This window comes from Argiope bruennichi, chromosome 8 (genome assembly GCF_947563725.1).
Source record: "Argiope bruennichi chromosome 8, qqArgBrue1.1, whole genome shotgun sequence".
Classification (NCBI taxonomy): Eukaryota; Metazoa; Arthropoda; class Arachnida; order Araneae; family Araneidae; genus Argiope; species Argiope bruennichi.
In genome coordinates, this window is record NC_079158.1 from 27,482,253 (window position 1) to 27,504,902 (window position 22,650).

The following is a 22,650-nucleotide window of genomic DNA, read 5'->3' on the forward strand; positions in this document are numbered from 1 at the left end:
TTGGTCAAAATTTAAAAAAAAAAGTTTATGCAAAAATGACAAGATTTCAGTTTCGTATCTTTGATATGACCAAAAATTCCAAAACTACTTACTTAAAATTTGTATCATTACTATAAGAACATATGATAAATTTGGTCAGAATTTCATACAATTTATGACAAACCACACAAATTTCAGTTGCCATATCCAAACTACTAACCTTTCGAGCTATGTTTTTCTGATACACTGATGTCATCTTTGTCCATGATTCGCGCTGATAACAGAGAGCAATTTTTAGGTATATCAAGACCTGGAGGAGTTTCTGTGCAGCTGGAATGGTAGATGAAGCCGCGTGATACAAGTGATTCATTTTTCAGGGAGTTCGCAGGATCACTCAAGTTCTTGACCAATTCGTCACTAAGAACAGCTTCACGATCCTCACGCTGAAAGTAGCTGTACAAACTGTTTGTCCATTCGCCGACACCGCGGATATGCAACCAGATGACATCTAAAGAATTAATAAATAAATAAAAATAACATTAATAAATTGCATAAAGCATATTTTAGAATTTAAACTGAATATATGTCTTTAGATTTCTGTTCAAAATGTATGGGTATATAAGGAGGCTTTAAGGGGACAGTGGACTTGAATTAAGGAGGGGGGGGAAAACGATAAAAATATGACATATTTTTTGTATTGTTTCATCACTAAAGTATAAATTTATATTAAACTAAAATAGCATTATAAAATGTATCTCTTAAAAAATGAATATTTGAAGAGCCTAGAGTAAAAAAAGTACATCTTAATGACTTTTCTTAAAATGATATTGTAATTAGATTCAAATATATTTGAAATATTCTAGTATCTTAATTTTTTAAGAAATTAAATAAAACTTATAATAAACATTTCAGATGAATATTAAAAGAAAGAGGGTATGCATTTTATGTTTCGAATTTTTTTATATAGTTAGAAATCAATTTTAGTTCAGAAAAACATAAAGTCCTTATGAAAGACTTGTGTTGCCATGAAAGGTCAAAACAAACGACTTAAACTATAAGATTTGATTTTAAAAAATAAGCATTAAAAATTACCACTAATAACAAGTTTGTCACTAATATTAAGCCTTATCGTTGCTTACAACTGCATATTCCAATACAGTAATTAATATTTAATGTTTCTTTTAGAGTTTTGATGTTATGAGAGAATTCCTTTCAAATGAGCTCAAGCACTTTATTATGATCTTTTAATTCGTAATTGAGTATTAAATAAAACTGCATTATGCGAAATGTAGAAATTTTTTTAACTTTTAAACAATGCACTTGGATTAGATTTTAGATGCTGACATCCAGTTTAATAAGATAAACAAAATAGAACATAAAATGAAATGATTACTTCGTATAGTGAGTGAAGGGAATGAGTACTTGATGTAATGAATGAATGAGCTCTTGATGAAATGAGTACGAGATATAGCGAATGAAAGAGCACTTGATGAAATGAGTACTTGATATAGGGAATAAAAGAGCACTTGATGAAATGAATACTTGATATAGGGAATGAAAGAGTACTTGATATAGTGTTGTGAATATAGTTGATGTTATTGGCTTTCGAAAGCTACAAGATGTAGTCATTAAAATTGGAGTAGTTCTCAATATGATCATAATACCTTAAAAGAAACATTTAGCAGAGATATATATTCTGTTATTATACAGTTATAGATATGCTCTGCAATGAAGTTAACCATTTAATTATTTCCTGCATTACATTTAATAAGACATAAAAAGTAAAAAAGAATTTATTTAACGCAAAATATACAAATATCATAAAGTGTGAATGATAAAAATAAGATAATATTGCTTAAAAACTTCATTTCAAAACCTCCTTCGGTGCTTGATGCACAAGATTTTTACTTTTAATCCCTCTCTTTCATCTCTCTCGACAGAAGCGATATTAATCAGATATCTAATATAGAATAGATTTTTTTATGCTGCTACGTATATGTGATGCAATTAGACTCATAACAATCTCTTTATTAGGACTCGAATTCCAACGTTTCTTCCAGAAAATGCTGCCCTCTATCACGGAAATCTATATAAATGCATGAGAGAGCTAAAGAGGGTCATTCTAGGCAATTATCTCTTTGGAGAGCTGATCGCAGAGCAAGCTCTCTGGTTGTTTATGTTTAGTTATTTATTTGTATGTTGCTGATTTGAGTATTGGATAACGCGTCTTCATCTATTACCGAGCTTGTCGAATTATTTTAGTCATCGTACACCTACTGGATGATTTCCATAACAATACATTTAATATTCAATAGTTTAATTTTCTAAATGTTATTTATTTTTAAAACTTTTTTTCTATACGCACCATCTAATTCTGGAGCACTGCTGATGGTAAAAGGATGCCACTCAAAATTAGCAATGGTAGGTATATTGATGTAAACGTAGTCTCCAGGTCTGTAATCGAATTTTGGTGGCCTCTTTATTACCAAATGGGTCACCTGAAACAATAAAATCTATTAAAAGTCATCCACACCTCAGAGAAGGATTATTAATTTTTAGCTCTCCACTGGCACCCTTATTAGGATATTGGGATGCATCCATTATTTAGACTTGAAACTCGTATAATACAATATTATTATTCGAATAATATAGACAAACCATTACTGAATCCGTAATTACTAATTTTCTGACTAATCGAAACAATAAGGAATTAACCGATGAATATGACCAGCAAAGCATAGTAATTTATACTTTTCGATTTTGATAATTACATATTTTCTACTACTTCAAGACTTTTTCTATCGACAGTGAGACAAATAAATATTGATAGAAAATATAATCGATGTATTACATCATCCCGAGATGACCCTTTTTCGATGATTCTTCCTCGCTAAGGGATGAGACACAGAAAGATGAGACATTTCTGGAATTCTTCGTCACTTTGATCTTGATTTCCACCCCATTCGATACTTTTTCAATTCTTTTTTCTATGTGTTTTTGAATATGTTGCCGTTTCTGATAGCACTATTTTGCCTCAAAATTGCACATTGATTGCTTATATTGTCAGTTCAAATGAAAAGAAAAGCATTCAGAAATGGCACAAAGAATATTTTATATAATATCATTAAATATGACCAATATTATCTACCTTTGTTAATCCCAAAATGTTACCAAAAAATTCGATAACAAATAGAAAAAGAAGTATTTTAACATAAAAGTTATTATTATTTTGTAATAAACTGAACTAAATTTTAAGAAGAGAAATCAGATTCGTCATAATTTAATGTTTAGGCTCCTTACAGTAAATAAAATTTGCTCTAAAGTATTTTATTGCGAATTAGTTTCTTTTTTCGACTGTGCTACGAGTTATACGCCGTATTTTCGCTTTCTAAGTCTGCGAATAATCCAAGTTCACCATATTGTTAAATGTAAATATCTCATCCTTTCATACATCTTTTCACCCCTCTTTTGACTAAATGAACTCATCCCGACATATGAGTCAAAGTGTAAAGTTTTTTCGAAATCGAGAACGAACAGTACAAGAATAAATTGTCCTCAGATGATGATGTTAATGAAAATTGTTGTGATTCATGGATTTCCATAATAAATATTGGTTGAGAAATAAAGCTATAGCTTCCAATTGCGCAGCCGCATAGCAGCTTTTTCCTCGGAGCATTGAAGCACGTGATTTCCCCCAACTTATTTTTTTGTACAGCAAAATTCTAGCTGTTTCTAAAAGTCTCCATAATTGGATTATTTGGCGAAAATTATACATTGTTGTTCTACTCTTTTATCTTAATTTACTAATGAAAATGAATCAAATTCGCCTAAAGAAAATGGTAATCCCGGACATAGAAAGTTTGACTTGAGTTTCGAAGAGAATGGTTGCTATAGCGAGTTTGTAACAATTTTCCTTCTTCATTATTCTACAGCGTTGGAACTTTATTTTGCTCTAGATGGATTTACTGAACTCATACGTTTTTCTTTCTTCAGGTAAGTTGAATTGTACTAGTCTTGTAATACATGTTTCAAACTCAAAATTATTGAATTTTTTTTGACATTCTTAATTGTGAATATTTTTATACATCAATGTTTCTCATAAACCAATTTTTTTCTATATAGATATTTTTAATTGTTTAATTATTCAGTATGAGCTTAGTTGGGGGTTTTCGGAAATTTGTATTATTTCTCAAATTTTTGAAATTTCAACAGTGGCATTTCCGTTTTGCAAAAATAATCTAAAGATATAGCTTCTATTAGGTTTTTTTTATGAGCAAACATTTAACTGTTCTGCTTGAACCATCATGCTAACTTCAGAATATACTGTCAGAATTTTCGTTGGTTGCAACTCATCATTTATGAGGACTGTATTCATATCATAGTAATAATTGTTCATTCATAGTAGTAATTGTTCAGTTCATCATATTGGTCCCATTTTTATGCTTAGCCTTGACAGTTAAGATCAAATTTCTTTTTTGAAAATTTTTAAAAAATAATTTTTAACTTTTTATATTAATTAAAATTTGCCGAATAATCAGTTTGTATGGATCCATGTTGATCTAATTGATACATTTATGCTTTAAAAAGCTTTTTATTACTTATCTGCATTGGTAGATACATTCGTTGGTCAGAAGAAATATTTATAGCACATATCACAGCTCAGATAGTGGTAAAAGGCTCGGTCTGGATTCGGCGTTTTCTTGGTCATTATAAATGACCTGGTAGTCATTATAAATGGCAAATCATATCAAGATTATTTGACCCCTTATCTACTATATTTTATGTCACCAACATCGTGCGAAACTTTGTCATGCTATAGAGAATGGTATGTCTAGTGTATGAACTGGACATTGAACTAAGCTCAAATGTACTTTAATAAGATATGATGGAGTGAAATTCTTTGTTATTTTACTTCGCATTGTATCCTAGTTTGATATGACAGGAAGTCGTCAAAGGTACACTTTAAGATGATTTATTGAATGTCATTGAGTATTGCTGCCTTGTTCTTCGATCTTTTATTGAAACTGATTCCTCCATTGATATTTTCGATGCATCTAGAAGTAAGTTTTTTAGGTAGATTCCTATAGGGAGATTAACTATTGCAATGATTCTCATGACAGGAATTCGGGAAAATTTCTTCTATTCTTCACCGATCATGGGTTCTAGGACCCCAAATCGCCTTTCTTTCAAAAGTTTATAACGTTTTGCCCACATTAGCTTGTGAACAAGATGACTAGGGTAATCTTGTTTGGATTTTAACTGGCTTGGAATATGTTGTTAGAAATGTAAAAATATCGGACGATTTCGTAAATGAACCTTCTAGCTCAGGGCAAATGGCAATGGTGGGAGATTGAAATTTTCATTTCGCTATAACTTTCTTAATGTTGAAGACAGAAAAATAAATACAATTAGCCAAATTAGCCCCTCATTAAAATGAACGACTTGTGTATTTAATTTTTTTCGATAACTGCAATATTTTAGAAGTTAAGGCCTGAAAACTGATTTTCACGTCCTAATTTTGACTGTATCTAACATCAACAATTTATGTTGCCAGATAGTAATTCAGAAGTAAAGGAATCTGCCTTTGCCTTACAGCTTACCGAGATGAATTTTTTTTATGGCAACGATAAAAACATTTACTCCAATACGTTTTTCAGTTGTTTCAAGGCAAACTTTTTTTTCATTTCAATATAAATAAATACATATTTGTATTTGTGGGAAAGAATAGAGTAAAGTCATCAATATCTTCATCCTTTATGGACATTACATAGTCTTGAAAAGACATGGCAAATATTTTATTTTATTAACATGTTCCCCAATCAGCATAAATTATTTTTAGACTGCATTCATGGAAAATGAATTTTCTGCCACATATTTTATGGCTATTCAAAACATTTTTGACCTCCTGCGACTATCAGATCAGGTCGGCGAGTTAAGTTCTCTATCTTTTGAGAGCCATGCCTTTAGGAGAGTACTGTGTAATCAAATAGAAAATCTTTGCGGCCACCTCGGAATATAAGTGGTTACTTGAAGTACTACTTTGAGTTCGTTGAATGAGCTTGAACAAGTTTTGCACTACAAATGGTCTTTGTTTCCCATTTTGGTGTCCACCAGCGTAATAGAAAGTACTATGGCAGTAAGCTTGCTGCTCATTATACGTTGAAGATGAAGTAATTAATAAATGTATACATAAACTTCATTGTGATCATTTCTTTTTATTATTATACAGTCGTAAAACAGTTTTTTTTCAATTGTAATTTACGAATTATAATGCTTGGAGAATTTCGGGTTTCAATGATTTCATTTTTCGTAAAATAAAAACAGTTAGAATTTTCTGTTTCCAAAATAATGTCTTTAATTTATTCTTTGCCTGAAAAAAACTATTCCTATAATTAATTTCTTTAATTTTACGTATTTTCCTAAAATATTAATCTTTTGTAAAATAAAATATTAACATTTTGATGTTTTCAAAACGTTTGTTTGATTTTATGGCATATTGATCTAGTAATTGCTATTCTGCTACATTACTTCGACTTAATAAATAAAAATGAAAGAATTTCTCCTTCAAATTTTAGAATTTAAATTTATCCAAATATTAAAAAAAAAAATGCCACATACCTTGGAAGGTAACAACACTCCCTGTTGTACATAAGCCACTTTGCTACTGGAGAGGTTCCGACTTATTCGGACGATCAATTCAATAAGGAAGAGTACGGCGGGGCCCAGAAACCATTTCCAAAAATGTGGGCCATGCAATATGAGGCAAGTCCAAAACACAAAATAGAGCAGGTGGAGGTAATAGAATATCTAAATTGAAGAAAAAGCTTATATATAGTGGTTTCAAGATGAGAAATCTTTGCTAGATTTTACATATTATTTAAAGAACCAGCTGGACTGGTCTCCCAGAAACTTTCTCGCATACTCTCTAATAGATGCACTTGTGTATTGCTGACTGCATGTCATTAGCGAATAATAGTTAGGAAAGAGCCTGTTAATATGCGGTATTTGCGATTTTCTTGGCGGTTACTGTTAATACACAAGTACTGTTTATACACAATAATGGAATACTGTTAATATATAACAATAGAATGCTGTTAATAAACAAACTTTAATATTTTTAATACACAAACAACAAAACACTTTAGTTTGGAAGCATATGTTTTAGACAGATTGGAAACAAAATTTGGCGCGCTGAACTACAGTTGTAGCTCTTGAGTTTGAACAAACTCCGACAAAGAGTTAATCTGCTACACGATTTAAAATCGTGTACCAAATTGTATATATTTAAGTCGCTGCATTTTTGAGTTATCGCATTTGCATGCTTGGGAAAATATTGATCTGTAGTGGATTACTCTTTGTCGGAGTTTGTTCACGGTTTCATACAGATTTACAGCGTAGATGCTAAACTTGTGAAACAAATTTCATGCATTTAGCTTTTGACATTTCATGCATTTAGCTTTTCAATTTGGTACACGATTTTAAATCATGTACCAAATTGTATGTATTTAATTCGCTGCATTTTTGAGTTATCGCATTTGCATGCTTGGGAAAATATTGATCTGTAGTGGATTACTCTTTGTCCGAGTTTGTTCACGGTTTCATACAGATTTACAGCGTAGATGCTAAACTTGTGAAACAAATTTCATGCATTTAGCTTTTCAATTTGGTACACGATTTTAAATCATGTACCAAATTGTATGTATTTAAGTCGCTGCATTTTTGAGTTATCGCATTTGCATGCTTGGGAAAATATTGATCGGTAGCGGATTAACTCTTTGTGGGAGTTTGTTCAAGTTTTAATACAGATTTACGGCGCAGATGCTAAACCTGTGAGCCAAATTTCATGTATTTAGCTTTTGACGTTTTGTAGTTATCTCGTTCATTTGTATGGGAGCACCCATATTTCCTCGGAAGAGATTTCGCTGAAACTTTGATAGAAATCTACAAATTTGGTTTCAAGACCATTTGTCAACTTTCATCAGCCATTTTTCAGTTATTGCGTTCACAGACATATGGATAGGCACAACTCCAAAAATGGGTTTTTCTGACTCGGGAAGATCTGAAACATGAAGTTTCGTCATGAGTTAAATTTTTTGACGATTTACAATCTTTTCTCTTTGTATCCGAGAAAATAGTAAAAGCGAATGAATGCCTGGTGTCAGATTGACGAACTACAGAGCAGATTTGAATCTAAATTTATCAAATTTGAACTGATTACCTTTGAAGACTTTGAATCAAATGCGTCTCTTGAGGAAATTTTCTTAAATTTAATTAGATATCAACTAATATTTTGGAATTTTCCCATTTTTATTTTGGAAAATATTACTAGCCAAAACGATATTTTTATACCATGTTCAGTTTCAGAAAATCCATTTCAGTTAAAATACATAAATTACCAGTTATATGAATCATCATAATTATTGACAGCGAAGTTGCAGAGATAATACTCTTTCATTTTAATTTGTTAATAAAAAAGATGAAAATTTTAAAAATGGATTTTCTTTTTACTGGATTAACGATAGACAAAGGATTCATGCCTTGTAGCCTTACGCACACACAAACCGGTGGCTTGTTACGAATGTCCGAAACTTCCTTTGATTCGGGTGTAAAAAGAACATCACGGAACTGACAAGACCGTTCGAAACATCTTTCAACGCGAATATCCAATGCTTGGCATTTGAAGTTCAAAAGTCGAAGTTCACCTCACGGTTATCCAAACTATCAAACGTCCAATGTTTGAAAGGTGATCGTAGCTTCAAATAGCTCCTGTTTAAGATATGTAAATTCATCAAAATCTACGAATTAAAAGTTTTAACTAATTAAAATATCTTCTCTTAAGAAGATAAAAAGCTAAATGACTTTTCATTATATTTGACAATAAACGAAAAAAAAAAATCCAGAAAAGAAATAGTTAAGTTAAATTTAACAAGTTTCTAGAATGATTTAAATGGAAGTGGACATTACCTCGAATTTTCCGCTTCTTCGAACGAAAGGCATGGCTGAAATACACATGACTATGAGGATGAGTAATAAGATCCATCCTGTAAGGCAGGCAGCGCCTCCCACCCATCCAATCCCCAGGTGGGTGGATGTCAGAAATTCAGGGAGAGTTTTATTCGATTGTTCAGTCAAAATATCTAAAATTTTTAAAAATGAAGAAGTTTTATGAGTCTGTGTAGTCATAAACTATAGTGCAGAAAGAATTTTTTGACTAACTTAAGTTCAAATTCAGATATTCTAATGACAAGCTATTTCCATTTACGGTTCCATTTGTAGTTGAAGTAGGCCAAGTAGAAAATTTGGGAAACACAATAAAATGTTTTTTTGCTGTTGTTTCTCTGCTGTTATTGGCTGTTTTCTCTTTTCCTAAGAGTCTGGCTAGTGTTGGGGATTTTTGGGCTATAGATACAATTCCAAAGGTATTTATTATTTTTTGATGGAGGACATATTCCAATAAAAAAAAAATTGGTGTTGCCATTTGAAAATTTTGAAATTTTTCACTGAAACCATAGCTGTTTGAGCTTAACTGTTGTTTTTCATATTTTTCTTGTGTGCATACCTCAAAATACCTTGAACCAACATTTTTTTCCATTTTTGTGCACAGTATGGTAGTTAAGATTCTTATATATCGGGATAGCCATTTTATAATAACCATATATATTTTATATAAACTTTAATAATGTTAAATATCAGCATTAAATTTTAAAAAGTTTAAAATAGTGACATTATTTATTATATTATAAAAATGCTGTAAATATTTTATTTATTACTTCCAGAAAAAATATGAAAATTTATTCGATAAAAATAATTATTAACACTATAGATAAAGAAAGGATAATCATATTGGATATTTTTTCTGCATAAAGTTAGTTGAAAGTTAAAAGCATTCAATTTACTTTCTTCGTTCACTATCTTTATTTTTAAAAATGGACATTCAATTACAGTTATTTCATAAAAATAATCTTCAAATGCAATTTCTAAAAATTTGTCTTAATTAATAAAATTTTATTGTTATGATGGAAAATCAACAAACTGCAAATTCTGCATTAATAAAAAAGAATTCGCATGGCTTAAATATTATTTGCACAGCAGTTTTCAAAAATACTTCATTTTAAGAAAAGATTAAATTTACTTTATTTGCAACAAAATTTTCTAAATCAACTAAACTAAAATCCAAATAAGGCATGGGAGCTTTAGCTTTAATAGTGGGAGAATTTGAATATTAAAATGCAACATTTTAAAAATTTAAATGCGAGAATATAGTTCTTCGTCAGTTTTCTGTTATTCTTTAGTTACAAATTTTTTAGAAGGGACAAATATCTTCCTTTTCTTTTGAAAAAAATTTACTTAATGAAGGCACTTACTTACTCAGTCACAGTGAAATGGATAATAAAATAAATTCCTAATAATGTGAGACAGAATCCGACAAAATTAACGCTTTCATCAAGTATTTAAGAGAAAAATATTAATTAATTTGAATACAAAATTCCTACCAAAATTAGTAATGTGTATTGCAGTGTGCTACACGCTAAAAATGGGAAAATAATTATTTTTCTTCTGTTAGTTTTTTTTATTCTGCAGTTGTAAATTTTTAATAAGAGGATTATCTCTACTCTCATTTGAAAAATTTACTTAGTGAAAGTATATTCAATTACAATGAAAGAGGATTATCTCTCCTCTCATTTGAAAAATTTACTTAGTGAAAGTATACTCAATTACAATGAAAGAGAATGATCTCTCCTTTAATTTCAAAAATTTACTTAGTGAATGTATACTCAATTACAATGAAAGAGGATTATTTCTCCTTTAATTTGAAAAATTTACTTAGTGAAAGTATACTCAATTACAATGAAAGGGGATTATCTCTACTCTCATTTGAAAAATTTACTTAGTGAAAGTATACTCAATTACAATGAAAGAGGATTATCTCTACTCTCATTTGAAAAATTTACTTAGTGAAAGTATACTCAATTACAATGAAAGAGGATGATGTCTCCTTTAATTTGAAAAATTTACTTAGTGAAAGTATACTCAATTACAATGAAAGAGGATTATTTCTCCTTTAATTTGAAAAATTTACTTAGTGAAAGTATATTCAATTACAATGAAAGAGGATTATCTCTACTCTCATTTGAAAAATTTACTTAGTGAAAGTATACTCAATTACAATGAAAGAGGATGATCTCTCCTTTAATTTGAAAAATTTACTTAGTGAAAGTATATTCAATTACAATGAAAGAGGATTATCTCTACTCTCATTTGAAAAATTTACTTAGTGAAAGTATACTCAATTACAATGAAAGAGGATTATTTCTCCTTTAATTTGAAAAATTTACTTAGTGAAAGAATATTCAATTAGAATGAAAGAGGATTATCTCTACTCTCATTTGAAAAATTTACTTAGTGAAAGTATACTCAATTACAATGAAAGAGGATGATCTCTCCTTTAATTTGAAAAATTTACTTAGTGAAAGTATACTCAATTACAATGAAAGGGGATTATCTCTCATTTCCTTTGAAAAATTTATTCAGTGAAAGTATACTCAATTACAATGAAGGGGGATTATCTCTACTCTCTTTTGAAAAATTTATTCAGTGAAAGTATACTCAATTATAATGAAGGGGGATTATCTCTACTCTCTTTTGAAAAATTTATTCAGTGAAAGTATACTCAATTATAATGAAGGGGGATTATCTCTACTCTCTTTTGAAAAATTTATTCAGTGAAAGTATACTCAATTATAATGAAGGGGGATTATCTCTACTCTCTTTTGAAAAATTTATTCAGTGAAAGTATACTCAATTATAATGAAGGGGGATTATCTCTACACTCTTTTGAAAAATTTACTCAGTGAAAGCATATTACAATGAAAGAGGATTATCTCTATTCTCTTTTGAAATATTTACTCAGTAAAAGTATATTCAATTACTATGAAAGAATAAAGAAATAAATTCCTTGTGATGTGCAACAGAATTCGGAAAAAAACCCCTTTTTCACATATTTGTAAAATACAAATGCTAATTAATTTAAATAAAAAAAATCTTACTAAAATTTGAAACGTGCATCGCCGTATGCCACACGCTAAAAATGAGAATGACGATTCCTGTGAGTTTGTGATAATAGAGGTGCTGGTCGATTGGGAAGTATTGTGCAAAGCCGTGCGTTCGTAACCAAGTTAAACTTTGTCGTAGCACCAGCATGACAATGAAAGCACAGTTGAAATTCAGACATTGCCCTGGAAAATAAATTTAAAATGTAGTCACATAAGTTAACGTTTTAGTACAAATCCAGCAATATAAAGTATACATTATAGAATTCTGGAAATTTTTATATTTTTAATTTTAGTAAAATAAATCTATTTATAGAAATGCTACTTATATGCAATAGTACTTGTATGGTGCATAAATTATTTAGGAATATACTTCCGGAAGGGAATAAAAACAAGACATTAAATGTTTACATAATGCTATAATTGTATAGAAATATACTTCTGGTAGAAGTCAAGACGTTAAATGTCTTCATAATATCATAATTGTATAGAAATATACCTCTACCAGACATTAAATGTCTTCATAATATCGTGATTACATAGAAATGCTCCGGAAGAGTTAACAGTAAGACATTAAATGCTTCACAACATTGTTATTACATAATTCACAGGGAATTATTTCGTTTGCCGATTTTGATTTTCAGCATCTTTAAGCTTATTTCTAAATTATTGTATTTCAAAGTCAATAACTTACAAAATAAGACTATTGATATTTATATATAATTCATTAAATGCATGCTCATCAAATTTCTTATAATAAGAATCTTTAGTTCGATATTCTTGAATAAACAGTTAAATATTCTATATGAAATTTGTATGGGGGATATTTCGGCAACCAGTCGGTATTCAAGCAAGAATGTTCTAATCAATTCGTCTACAATATATTTCTAAATAAATAAATAAAAAAATACCAGTTTAACATTTTATTTTTAGCAAGCAGTTTTAGTGGAAAAATTGATAAATGCAGGGTGGCCATAAATGAACGAGGTGTTTGGAGCTTGATTGAAAGAAACAAAAAAACTTTCCAATCAATTGCAATTAAATTTTATCTACACACAATCATGCTTCTAATTTTCACCACCATTTGCGATATGGCGCTTTACACGCTGTCTTATCAGTTAGTTAAAAGAATGAAAGAAATCACAAGGTAACCTTAGTTTAATAATTAAACCATTCAAAGTGATACTGAGGCATTGGTATATAAAATCTTAAGGCAATCGGATTTTACAAATATAATTAATACCAAGCTAGGAACTTATAACCGACTAACCAAAAGACGGTAGCTGTAGTAAGTAGACCATAGATGAATTGTAGATTACATGGACTATAAAAAGCTATGAAGATAAATAAGAATTGAATGCTTTTGAGGATGAAATTACATTTTAATTCGATAACGTAAATTAATATTAGAATCTAAACTGTGAATACACTAGTGTGCGTCCAATATAACCATAGTCGATTATTCCGACCCTCCACTAATGTACACGGATTTATCTGATTGACCTGGTTGAAGCAACAGCGATACTGACGGGACCTAAGATTGAGTCCTAAGAGCCATCACCGGCGACGGTACAATCCTTCCCGTGGGAAAGATGTCCAGTCATCGGTAAGAGGTAGCGAGGGGCAAGAACCAACCACCATACCAAAAACTTCTCATCCTCATTTCTGAGACACCCTCTGGTGGAATATATGTTCAATAAACGATACACGATGAACTAGAGCTATTGAAATGTTTATTGGAAGCGCTGAAATTTAATTCGTAGAAAAATAATGGAGTCTACTAAATAATTTGCGGTGAGCAACCTGTAGGGATTTGATATAGATATTTTGATTGATTTATAATTTTGATAGTTAGATATTTGCCGGAATAAAAACAAATGGGAGTAGTAAATAGGGGAAAAAAAAACACAAGACTTTTAATAGAGACAGATTCGCCAAGAAGTCAAGCGAAAAAAAAATCTCTTGTGGCCTAGTCTAAAAAGAAGACCCTCACCTAAAAAAAGGTGAGGGTCAAAGATAAGAGAATTATTTTTTTCTTTTACCCAAATAATTTTATTTATAATAATGCAAATGAGGTCCGACATGAATTGGGCTATATCTTTATATATATCTTTTTCTGAATAAAAAAACATAAATCCTAATTATATTAATCTGAACTTAAGTAAGTGGCTCAGAAACCAGATTTTCGTATCACTTATTTAATATAATTAAATAATCAAGAAAGGCTTTCAATAACTGACAAAAATCAGTTATAATTCTCAAAGGGGAACACATGTATATACTATCTTTTTTTTCAGACATGGAAACAATTTACGCTTTTGCGCATGTGTTGGTGGGGTTGCTTTTATCAAACAGGAATGAGACGGCAGACGGAGTAGATGTTTACACTTTATATAACAATGTTATTATCCCAGTTACAATAGAATTAAGTGGCATAGTAACCCCCGCTTACTTGCAAAATTGAATAATAACTACATAAGTTTCAAATTAAAACAAAATTGTATGGTTTAAAATGACAATTATTTTCTTTTTTGGAAACAAAAAGTTTAAAGGAAACGCATCTAACGGGATGAAAGACAAGCCCTAACAAAGGACACCGGAAATGCGCTCATTATACTCACTGCGTATTACCCCTCTGCGGTTTAAATCCGCCAAAAGTTATAGTCCCGGGTTCCCAAAATAAGCAGTACTTTGCCCGAAGTCGAATCCGTGGTCCTGGATAGAGTACTTACCGCAAGCTCTAGCTAATATCACGAAAGTATTGTCTTCTCTGTACTCATAAGCTCTTGTGGTAAAAAGGAGAATATTTATTAAGAAATATAACAGCAAATAGACGACACTCGTCCAGTTGTTCCGGATGTGGCGCCATCTGATTTTTCTGCAACTAAACAGACTTGTGGAGGATTTACTTCTACTTTTTGTTTTCATGGGTGGAAGCAGCCATCTCTCTATGCTGAAAATAAATCAAATTTAGAGATAAAATAAAAATTCCATGAGTAATTTAAAAATATGAATGAATATCTTTTCATTTACTCTCATCATTATGCTACATATATGATGTGAAAAATATGATGTGCTACATATTTTATATGATGTGCTACATATATGATGTGAAAAGGTAGGTCGACAGTCAAAGAGCTATCTAATTTGATTGTAGTTATATCTTCAGCCTAGGTGATCACTAAAGCTTCTTGGTTGAAAATAGAAATGGGACTTTAAACTTTAGTTAGAATATCTGAAAGATGTTTATTTCTGATATTTTTTTTTTTTACTTATTTGTAAAATTAATTTTAATTTTTTATTTGAAAAAATGCCTAACCCTATCTTTATACATTATTATTTATCTTTATTTAGGTCGTTGCTCGCCAGAATCTTTCAAAATTTTAATAAAACGTTTAATAATACTTTAACCTTTCCCTGAAATAAATTCGGAGCATTTCATTGCACAAAAAAATTTCTTTAGACAATTTTGAAAGTCAGAAAATAAGTTTTTCAGCGATATAAATTTCTTTCTGAATAATTTTTTTTCTAATTTTAATAAATTTTCAAAAATATTATAAAGTTTATTTTATAACAATATTTATTATTGTTTTTATTTACTAGATTTATACGTTAGCGCATTCAGACGATTTTAAACAGATTTTTGAGTCCACGTTATCTAATACATTTAACAATACATTCTGGAAATAAAACAGAGGTACATGAACCAAAAATGAGATTATCTCCCAACATTGTTTCTGACAAGATTTAAATCTTCAATTTTTTTAAAAAAATATTTTTTACTCGGCATTTATTAAAGTTGAACGCTGTCTGATATAATCTTTTTAAATCAATTGAATATTTGAATGAGTTGAGAAAAGCAATAAAATATTTGATATACTTTCGTTTTAGATGTGTTGAAATTAATATTATTATTTATATACAAATTCTACTCATTATTTATTTATTAATATATCGGTTGTGAAAAAATAACCTATCATTCGTAAAAACTTTTTCTTTTATTATTTTATATGTTACTGAATATTAATACAACCAGTATTATTACAATACTATGCAAAGTATGATACTGACGACTTTTTTTACGAGGCTGTAAAAGTTAATACCTGCAATTAACTTCTTAAATTTCTTCCGAATTGTAATGAACAGAAATCGTGGCATTTCTGTAAAATTGTTGATCGAAAATTAATATTTTAATTATAACGCCGATGATAAATTTTAAAGTTAGTATCACACTAATGAATAACTGCAAATAGAAAAATAAGTCAAGAAATATATAAGAAATATTATAATGGTTCATATATAAAATGGATGAAACAAGTGTAAGGCTATTAAAATAACATTGCTCTAAAGTCTGTCAGAGTTAACGCTTTTTTTGTATAATGAATTTAGTTGGAAATAAAAAAAAAATATTTTTGGCGAATTAACTGATCGCTAAAAATTGTTTCATTTATAATAATGCATTATAATTTAAATATTCAAATAATTTAATCCTTTATAATGCCGTGGGAAGTATGCTTCCCACCAAATTTATCAATCTTTGTATGAAATTATGTAGGTTGGCATAAGTTCTGACAGATTTTTTTAGTAAATCAGAAACTTAGATGCTTCAGTTCTTTATCTCACACAAAATGATGCGTCTTGATTTGTTACTTAATTATTAATGAACCAAATTAATTAATTAATCAAATTAAATTTATCTACTAAGTTAAATGAATCTCTTTCCTTATTATAATTTTAAGCCCAAAAATATTTTAACATAATACGACTAGAAAAAAATGGCCCTTTAAAGGGTTAAATATTCAAAATTCAAAATAAATATCTTTCCGAATTCAGGATTTATTTTTATAAATTAAATATTTAAGATTATTTTGAATGATAAGGATTCAAAATATTTCAGATTTTTATAACATTAATAAAAAAGTGTTTTTGAAAACTAAATTTCTTTTACGTACAATCTTTTATTTTTGTTTCTTTGTAGATTAGAGCTCAAGACATTAACAAACATTAGTATGCGACAATAAATGTTGCTCTGGAAAAATCTATAAAGATGCCTTTTGTTGCATTATAAACTGACTAATTATACCCACCTCAGAGTGAGATTTTCCATGAACGCTGGTTGTCTCTCTAATTGATTCTTGAATTCTGTGAATGTAATGGTTCCACTGCCGTCTGTGTCCGCATCTTCGAAGAGCATGCGCGTTAGTTCATCCGTTTCTTCTTCACCAAACTGTAGACCGTTCTCCTTCATGCATTCGCTGATGACGCTCCTCAGCTCGTTGAATTCAATATATCCATCATCTGAAAGAAAATGAAAAACATCAATTATCCGAGTTTTATGAAAGAGTCAGATATATGCAGCGGATATTTCCATTTTCAAATTACAAGAGGAACGGCTACGGAATTGTAATCAAATAGAGATGAGAACATCCCATTCAATAATCCATCTCTCTAAAATTCTACAGCGCATCTGTGGGGAGCCACTGTAATTTAACAGATATTGGACCTTAGATCTAAAGTCGGGAACTTTGTCATAAGGTCCGTTTTCAGTTTCCTTTGTCATAAGTTTCCGTTCATAATAAGCTTCCATAAGTGTCCATTTCTGTTGTCATAAGGTTCGTTTTTATTTACTAATGTATTTTGTTAGTAAAATTTATCCTAATTGCACCATTATATCTAGTTTATTTCATTAAATATTTAATAAAAATGAGACTTTATTCAAGCCATTCGTAAGCTTCATTGTTTAATCCCTTAACCGCTTTGTTTTATTATCAAATGAAATCCATTTATTGAATGTGCTGCCTTACAATTAAAGCAAGAGCCGTAGAATATTCGAAATATGTTTATGATTATGTGCAATTTTTGATTGAATTATAGAATTTTTGAATGATTAAATTTTGACTTATAAACTTGAAAAATGATAATTCGATGCTCACATGATGCAAATGCATGATGATTAACGAATTAAGAACTAACAAATATGTGCTCTATTAATTCTTAGCTATATTTAAATTATCTCCCATGATACACACACACATATGCAACGGTTCCGTTGCATAATCCGTTTTTAAATTTTATATGTAATTTAAATACAAAAAATTTTTCTTTTAAATCAAGCTTTCAAAAGTCGCATATGCCTGTAACAAATCACTGAAATACTCTCTTCAAAATGTATTTGAAATTGCTACTCATATTTAATTAATTAAAAACAACAAATCAAATTAATATACATTTTAAAATATATATGAGAAATTTTTACTTTTGAATGATTTGGTTGGATCGAATCATAGGTACCTCAACCTTTTCTGGACCACTTCTCCCATCACAAGAAAAAGTTCCATCGCCCCCTCTCTTCCATGATAGCTAATCATATTAACTATTAAAATATTGCCCCATATTATCTATGCCTATTTTATTTGTCTATCTATCTATTTTAAGCACTACAAAATAAGAATCATTCATTAAATTTTTTAAATACAGTACACTCCCGATTATCCGCGGAATTGGGTGGCGCGGCCGCCGTGGATAACAAAAATCGCGGATAATCCGAAAAAAGCTAAAAACGGGTATAGCAAAAGAGAAAATAGTCATTCCAACTTTGAAAAGTCGTTTTATGTACAATAAAACGTAAAATAAACAGCAGGAAATGTTTAACTAACGCTTAATATTTTAGTATATCACTCAAAACTAACCTAAAATGCATTTTGTTAATGAAAACAGAAAAGTGCTTTGTACTTATGAGAGACGTCAAGGATACACAGAAAAATGAATACATATGTACTGTTTTAATACTATAATGTATTATGTAATTACAAAAGCATAACTGTAAAACCACACCTTTTTGAAGAAATCAGTCATTTGTGTTTGCTTCTTGCTTTGGAAGCATTTTCTCTTTGCTTAAAAGCAAAAAAAAAAAAAAAAAACTTAGTGCTGCAGGCGCGGATAACCCGCCCGCGGATAATCGGAAGTCTACTGTATACAGAAAAAAAAATCAATAAGGAATAAAAAAAAAACAATTATGAAGATATTGAGTTTGGTGAAATTCGAACAGTTTATTAATTTCGAATTTCAATTTCGTTCACATCAGTTACAAATTGCCTGGTTCAGCGATATGCAACCTGTTCTTTTCTTAGATAGAAAATACATTACTGCGTTGAGCATATAACGTTACATTCAACAAATATGATGAAAGAGAATGAATTAAATCACTATCGTCCTATAGATGGCTTCTGTCCTCTAGACGGTACTGCCCCGGTTAGGCACGTACGAATTAGATGGTTGTTAAATTAGATAGAGGTTTAAGTCATAAGGCATCAGTGGACGTCAATATATAAATGTTAATTTGTTAGTATTGTGGTTCCTTTTCCAACTACACCATTGTGGTTGATTTTGTTGGTGATAGATAAATAATAATATTCTTATCAAAATACGAGGGAAATCCACTTACTGTTGATGTCGTAGACGTCGAAGAGGTAGCGGAGTTTCTCAGCAGGACTCTGTTTAGCGAAGCAACGCATGACCCGCATGAATTCTTCGAGGGACACTGTGCCCGATTTATCAGCATCGAACACATTGAAGATTCGCTCCACGAAAAACATCTGGAAACAAACGCATTTAATTAAATTAAATCAACAATAATTACTGAAAATTTTATGATTGTAAATATATAGATATATCAAGAAATTTAAAAAAAAATATAGACTGTGTTGAACACATTGGTCAGCATGAAGTTCACCGAGGGCTGACATCTGCTTATTTCAGTAGTGCCTTGGGGATTGATAAAGTCGACACATCTTTGAGTTATCGTTAAACGCTGTCATCACACTCTTATATATACTATATAAAGTTACCAATGTGGCCTTTCTGAATATTGTTACGATTTTACTTAAGGATATGGCCGCACACATCAAAGTAACTAGCAATCGCCATGGCTCAGTCTGAGCATCTCGTTTTTGATTGGTTGATCTGTAGTTCAAATCCCAACCACGGTAATTTATCCGAACACTGGAATTCTTTTACTTAAAATGTTATCTATTGTTTATCTAAGCTCTGGAAGGTCCTAGATCTTTTTTAAATATTCAAATTGGATTGTTTTCAAACATTCTATACTTATATAAAATCTGAGTTCATCAGTTATGGGAAAGTTCTTAATCCCGCGCTATTGTGAGTTGCTAACAAATCTAATTGTTTGTTTAAAATAACTGCGTAGTTCTTTACATCTTCGTGATAATATGTTTTGAAAGAAACATAATACAGGCTCATTTTTAGTAAAATTAACCCCTTAGTGCCGTGAGGGCACAAATGACCGCACATAGAAAACCCATTAAACTTCTTTAAAAATGCATGAAAATAATAAAATATTAATTACGTTTGTAAATCTTCACAGAATAAACTTGAAAACCAATAGTCATTTTTTAATATATTTATATAATTCTATGGTAACAAATATGTTAAAAGGTTGAATTAAAAAACAGTTTTATTTATTAATTAGCAAAAGCATAGTACAAAAAAAATTTAACTGAATAATTGGTAATTTATTGTAACAAATAGAGACAAAAAGAAAGTCGCCGAAATTTCAATAAATAATGGTATATGCAAAGTTCCATTTTTGATATTGATAATACTTTATTTTAGTAAATACTACATATTCTGAGTTTGCCATTTCGGTTTAGATAAAAAGGGTAGAAGTCTTGATGGCATAGACATATTTGATCGCTTATATAACAGCAACAATTATCGACTAAATAATCCCAAATTTGAACATCAAACAAATCAAAACACAATTATTTTTATTCATTCGAAAATTAGAAATTTCATGGACTTACATTTTTCGACTGTGTAACTTTCTTGAAGCTCTGGATATCAATTTCTTTTTTATCGCCAACAGCATTTTGGAAAATCTTTTCAAGTGTTTCTAAATTTTCAGGTGTGAGACCTTTGGCAGTCCTGCAATAAGAAGAAATGAGTTATACAAGCATAAAGATATAAAGAGAATCCTGGTTTTCCAATGCAACAAACTCTTTGTTCTATGATTATTATTTGGACGTGTGTTTTTTTAAAACATATTTTGCAGCTGCAACTCTCTTGTGATTTAAGCAGTCTCGACTTCGAGATCAGAGGATAGTGCGTTCGAAATTCACTCCAACTGAACTTTCACTGTATATGTGATCTTGACGATTTTTAAATACCAGTTTTCTGACGAGGGGAGGGTATTACTTTACATTTCCCCTACTTGCATGGTGTTAATGCTGGAGAGTGAAGAAATAGATCAGGTAATATTTTTGTATTTTGTCACAGTTTAAATTTATGGGGTATATTCCCCAAGGCAATCACGCAGTTTCAAAACGGAAAGATAAAGAAGAAAAGAAGCAATTCAGTGTGACTGCTTGCTTAGAATTCAAAATTGGCTGGTTAGAAATACATTCTCAGTAGAAAGATTTTAAATTGAATTAAAAGTGAGTGATATACATAATTATTTGCTCTTTAAGTACACATTAAGGAAAAAAAATGCTTGCATTGAAAAGAAATTATCATTTCTGGAGCCATTCGAATAATAATCTTAAAAATAAAGCCTTGTGAAAGAGTAACAAACTGCAATGCACACTCCTAGTTCCAAATAAGAAAGTGCAAACACTGAAAAAAATTAAATAATACTTCATTATAGGTACATTCACATTTTAATGAACTTAAATCTTTAAAATAACTTTGAATATAAGTAAACTTATTAATTCAATACTGAAATACAAAATAATCATTACTTTATCAGCGAAAATATGAAATTCCCCATAAAAAGGACTTTAGTGAAGCTTTCGATGGAATGACACCGTTTTTGCGGTGCCTGGTTCAAATCTATTCTTAGAAATGTCCCAGTCATACGAGGGATACCAGATGGAAACATTTAAAAATAGCTCTTGAACCCCGCACATTTCAAAAAATGTTCTGAAGAATTAGTGGAAATGTTGCGTGGTACTTTGTTAATACTTCAAATATATAAGAAACACACACATTGAATTTTATTTATTTATTTTGTTTTGCGGAATACTTCAAACACTTACAGAAAAGAAATTGTTGTTTAAGTAAAAAGGCATTGATCTGAAACTTCTCAATGTACCTTACTCTTTCAAACATGACGGTTTATTTTATGAGCCACTTTTATGAAAATATTTAATACATGGTAGTGGTTTAATATTTTATTTTCTCATATACAAAGAATATGGAAGAGTAATCGTCAAAAAATTCGAACACGAAATTGACAAATCTTCACGTTTTTGGACCTCCCTGAATCGCAAGAAGACATTTTTATCATTATGCCTGCCCATGTTCGTAAGTATATCTGTCTTAATCTAGATGGATGAAATTTGGCATATGATTTTTACATCGCACTTGTAGATTTCTATCAAGTTTTGTATACAATTCATTCAGAGGAAGTCTGTCTATCGGGCTGTTCGAATACACATTAACACGATAACAACAAAACGAAGAGATTTAAATGGATTAAATTCGGTGCACTGATTTAACATCTATAGCGTAAATATCTATAAAATTTTAACCCAACAAGAGGTTGACTGTCTATCGGTCTGTACCTTTATAAACATGTAAACACGATAACTCAAAAACGGAATTA

The 22,650-nt window shown here is 30.2% G+C and overlaps 1 protein-coding gene across 1 annotated transcript in view; it reads right to left on the reverse strand.

Annotated features, from left to right (window-relative positions):
* LOC129981715 (NADPH oxidase 5-like) overlaps window positions 1–22,650 on the reverse strand; it is a 57,055-nt gene that overhangs the window by 13,497 nt on the left and 20,908 nt on the right. Inside the window, exons 3-11 of the mRNA XM_056092668.1 lie at window positions 20,852–20,972; window positions 19,474–19,624; window positions 17,117–17,327; window positions 14,762–14,982; window positions 12,027–12,215; window positions 8,944–9,116; window positions 6,598–6,786; window positions 2,345–2,477; window positions 200–487 (exon numbers count right to left, since the gene is read on the reverse strand). Of these exons, the coding sequence (XP_055948643.1) occupies window positions 200–487; window positions 2,345–2,477; window positions 6,598–6,786; window positions 8,944–9,116; window positions 12,027–12,215; window positions 14,762–14,982; window positions 17,117–17,327; window positions 19,474–19,624; window positions 20,852–20,972 (1,676 nt within the window). The remainder of the gene's footprint in view (window positions 1–199; window positions 488–2,344; window positions 2,478–6,597; window positions 6,787–8,943; window positions 9,117–12,026; window positions 12,216–14,761; window positions 14,983–17,116; window positions 17,328–19,473; window positions 19,625–20,851; window positions 20,973–22,650) is intronic.